The sequence below is a fragment of the Oryza brachyantha genome, chromosome 7 (genome assembly GCF_000231095.2).
Source record: "Oryza brachyantha chromosome 7, ObraRS2, whole genome shotgun sequence".
NCBI lineage: Eukaryota > Viridiplantae > Streptophyta > Magnoliopsida > Poales > Poaceae > Oryza > Oryza brachyantha.
In genome coordinates, this window is record NC_023169.2 from 908,028 (window position 1) to 912,139 (window position 4,112).

Genomic DNA, 4,112 nt, shown 5'->3' on the forward strand with positions numbered 1-4,112 from the left:
AATAATAATAATAATAATGTACTCCATGCACGTAGTACTTTTGTTATAAATATGTTTTTAGTCTTTGCCTCCATCTATATACAAATATTTACAAGGAGATAAATTAAGTAGGTAACAGCCGTTGTTACACGTATAGAAATCCCGGTCGTTTCTCGCTCATTAAGCATCAGTTGATTAACACAACTTGCAGCGAGACGATAGTGGCAGCTGCAGGTAGTTTTTATGTTCATTCACGCTAGCTATATTTAGCTAATTAACACAGTCGCGTGATGCTGAGCTAATGCTATATTTGGCTAATCTACTCGACCCTGCTTCTGTTTGCGTTTAAACAATGAAGTAAATTAAACTTCAATTTCCACTACTACAAAATCAAGTTTTGCATGCGATAAAAATTCATCTTCACATATAGGCGGAACAAATATTTAGCTTCATGTGTATATATACGTATATAAGCCAGTAGTTTAGCGGGTACTCCATCCAACTGGGATAATCGATTTTGCTAGGCAGACCACTTAACATGTCCACATAGGAAAATGAATTTCCTTATTTTGATTATTTTAAGTGCCAAAACAAAAAATAAATACTTTTCTTTTTAGTAGGCACCTTAATTACACAGGCATCTTTACAAACACACTATTAAGCACTTGTTTGAAAATAAGATGTTGTCCTTTTAACTTTATATTTCTTCTAAATTTGTAATACTTATTTGGTTCTCTGAATGAAAACATAGGCAACTGCAAAGTTGTAGATATGAATATATATGATCTTTCATATAGATCATATTTTCATTGGATGTTGTTTAAGACATAGATCTGAGATTTTTCAAAATAAGTCTAAGAAGTTATAATAAATATTCAGCCTCTAAATAATCTCTAATGAAAAAATTGTTAGCTACAACGTTTTAGATCTCGTTCAAACCTACAATTTTGATATAAAGTTTTTCTTCATATCCAATTTTATATGAAAACGGTAGATGCATATATGTTTTTAAAACTTGATTATCTCAAACGGGTCTTTTTTAAGGACATGCCTACAATTACTTAAGTATATATTTTCCTAGATAGCTAACTAATTAGTGGTCCGCATGCAATAGTCGATTTTTTAAAAAACAGACCATGAAGACCCTTGGACTAACCACGTCGCAGATAGTCTTTCTAACGAGAAATTTGTGATTATACCATTGCCAACACTAGGCTTGGCTACTATATCATTACCAACATAGAACACGCCAAAATATCGTAATAGCATCGGATTGCTCTTTTACCATTGTGATAGTTCTAGCCTATTAACCTCTCTCTAGCCACAACTAAAGACATAATTACCCCTCACACCTTAATTTCCATTGAGCAGCAGTGCATTTAGCATATTTATTTTTTCTAACTGGCATGTGGCAATCTGCTGCTATTACAACAATTAAAAACAACTTTGCAATACAGCAAGAACATGGATCATCGAGTTTGATTAACTTTAGCAAGATGCATTATTAAAATATATAAATAAGATGGATAAGTCTGGCCAGTCTGCCGCCTTGCAGCCACGTCAGAGGAAAGAGCAATGGGAGAGACAAACATGCAAAGAAAAGAAAGAAATAAAGAAACAAATAGATGGATGGATCAGGGATTGATCGATATCTGTTGAATAAAATGTGAACGCGGGTAGTTTGGTCTTTTCGTGTGGCTAGAAGTGCAAAAGTAACTGAATTAGAAACAACTGTCTTGATGGTAAAAGAGCAATTCTGGTATAATTATAATGGTATTTTGGTGTGTTCTATGTTGGCAATGGCATAGTGAGGAAGCCTAATGTTAGCAATGGTATAATCCCAAATTTCCCCTTTCTAACAGGTCGTGTAGTCGTGTACCATCTAGAGTTTCTTGATAGATCATTTCTTGATAGTGTTCCAAATAGACACGATCAAATGCACGTCCCTTTTCCTTGTAATGAAACTTTTTCTACCTCGTGCATGAAATCATTTGCCCTCAAAGCGTCCTCTTGGTAATAAAATAATTTGACCTGCAGCATCTGTACATTGCTAAGTCATCGACCTAGCCCTATAAATACCCAGTATATATATGCACCATTATATATAGTGCCACCATATATACAAGCTAGTATACATATATACAATATAACCTGTTTGCTTTGTTGGTGTTAATTAAAGCTTTAATTGGCATCAATGGCAGGGTCATCAAGCTGCAGGGTAGCCTGGTGGATGTCGGTAGCTGCAATGCTTGCAGTTGCACTGGTGGCCATGGCACCGACGGCGTGCATGGCGCAGAACACGCAGCAGGACGTCGTGGACCTGCACAACGCGGCGAGGTCCGACGTCGGCGTCGGGCCGGTGACATGGAACGACACGGTGGCGGCCTACGCGGAGGCGTACGCGGAGAAGCGCCGCGGCGACTGCCTGCTGCAGCACTCGGACTCCAGCGGGCTGTACGGCGAGAACCTCTTCTTGGGCTCCGCCGGCGGCAACTGGACGGGGTCTGACGCCGTGGCGTTGTGGGTGGCGGAGAAGCAGTGGTACGACCACGCCAGCAACAGCTGCTCGGCGCCGGCGGGGAGCTCGTGCGGCCACTACACGCAGGTGGTGTGGAGCAACTCGACGGAGATCGGCTGCGCCGGCGTCGTCTGCGACAACAACCTCGGCGTCTTCATCACCTGCAACTACTCGCCGCCGGGCAACGTCGACGGCGAGTCCCCTTACTAATAAGTACACTATACGTACCATGCATACGCATCGTATGCGTATACGTACACGGCTATATATGTGTTTATATACGCTGATCCGGCCAGCTGCAGAAGTACTATACTATATACGTACGTTTCTACGTGTGTATGTAGTAGTGGTTCATATATAGTCTTATATTACACGCGCTTCGTATGGATGCAGTCGTCATGCATGTAGCGCGTCTTCGCAGTTCGTGCATGTACGTAGACGTACGTATAAGAATGTGCGTATAAATGTATGTATTTGTGCCGAGTGGAATAATAAAGCCGCCGCCGCGTGCGATCGATACGCCAATAGTATTGTACTTCCTCTGGGTCTTTCTTTTATTTCACACTATTAATTTGGGACATTTGCAAATTTACTGCTGCTTTTGCTAAATTGCAACAATGTCACTCGAATGACAATTCTAGTAGTATTTTTATAATTTTTTTAGTGGCAGTTTTGTAATAACATTTTAAACCAATGGCAAATTTATAATTGTTCCTAACTATTAATTTTTGACGAACGTTTGAATGTTTGTCTTATATAAATATTTTTGCAAATATATAAAGTTATAAGTTAAGTTTAAATGTTATTTAGTAATAAATAAAATCATAATAAAATAATGATTCTACAATTATTTAGATAAGATAAATGGTTATATTAAAGTAGACCTAAAAATCAATTGCATAAAATAAAAAAGTTAGTGAAGGGAGTATTATAAACCATGTGGGACTAGTATTTGTTATCTTGTAAACGGTGGTATATGTTGTTTGTTTTTTTTTTTTTGCAAAGAAAACTATAATCCATCCAATTTCAAGATAAACAACTGGGACATAGTAAAAGAAAAAATATTTTCTCCGGCCCGTTCCGAATTTAATCCGTATCAATAAGACGAATATTCAAACATTATAATAAAACAAGTCAAACATCTTACATTATAAAACGGAGAGAGTATTATTCTTTTTTACGGAGGGAGTAACATGTTAGTCGCCATATTCAGCTCGATCGATCAGATATACGACCTGGCGCTAACATGATCGATTGTGCATCTTGACCCAGCCGGTGAGTTGACTGCAGGCTATGGCCATGTGGATGCAATGTGTCTAAACAGATCAGGATTTAGAAGTTAATTAAGGAGATAAAGAAGGTAGCTCTGCCACTTGTAGCTTACGGGCAAGTGTTAACTCGTTACTATACGAAATTTCATTTATAGTACTTATCTTTTCTCTCTTCTACTTGTCTTTTCTCATGTACTTATGTTTGTAAAACAAATTTTAAATTTTAACACTTAAATTTAGAATTGTTGTTAAGGTTTTTCGTGGTTTATTTTTCTTCGTTTGTTTTTAGGTCATTAAGAAAACTTATATGAAAATTTTAGTTATGAATTATTTGTAATCGGTAA

General features: G+C 37.7%; 1 protein-coding gene across 1 annotated transcript; it reads left to right on the forward strand.

The window, feature by feature from the left end:
* The first annotated feature begins 2,098 nt into the window (after nucleotides 1-2,098).
* LOC102700634 (pathogenesis-related protein 1-like) lies at nucleotides 2,099-3,047 on the forward strand. Its single transcript, XM_006657359.3, has one exon. It carries the CDS (start codon nucleotides 2,174-2,176, stop codon nucleotides 2,705-2,707), a length of 534 nt encoding a protein of 177 aa, XP_006657422.1. The 5' UTR covers nucleotides 2,099-2,173; the 3' UTR covers nucleotides 2,708-3,047.
* Nucleotides 3,048-4,112: the final 1,065 nt, after the last annotated feature.

Coding starts and splice junctions, on each gene's coding strand:
- LOC102700634 (XM_006657359.3), top strand. CDS start 2,174: ATGGCAGGGTCATCAAGCTGCAGGGTAGCCTGGTGGATGTCGGTAGCT.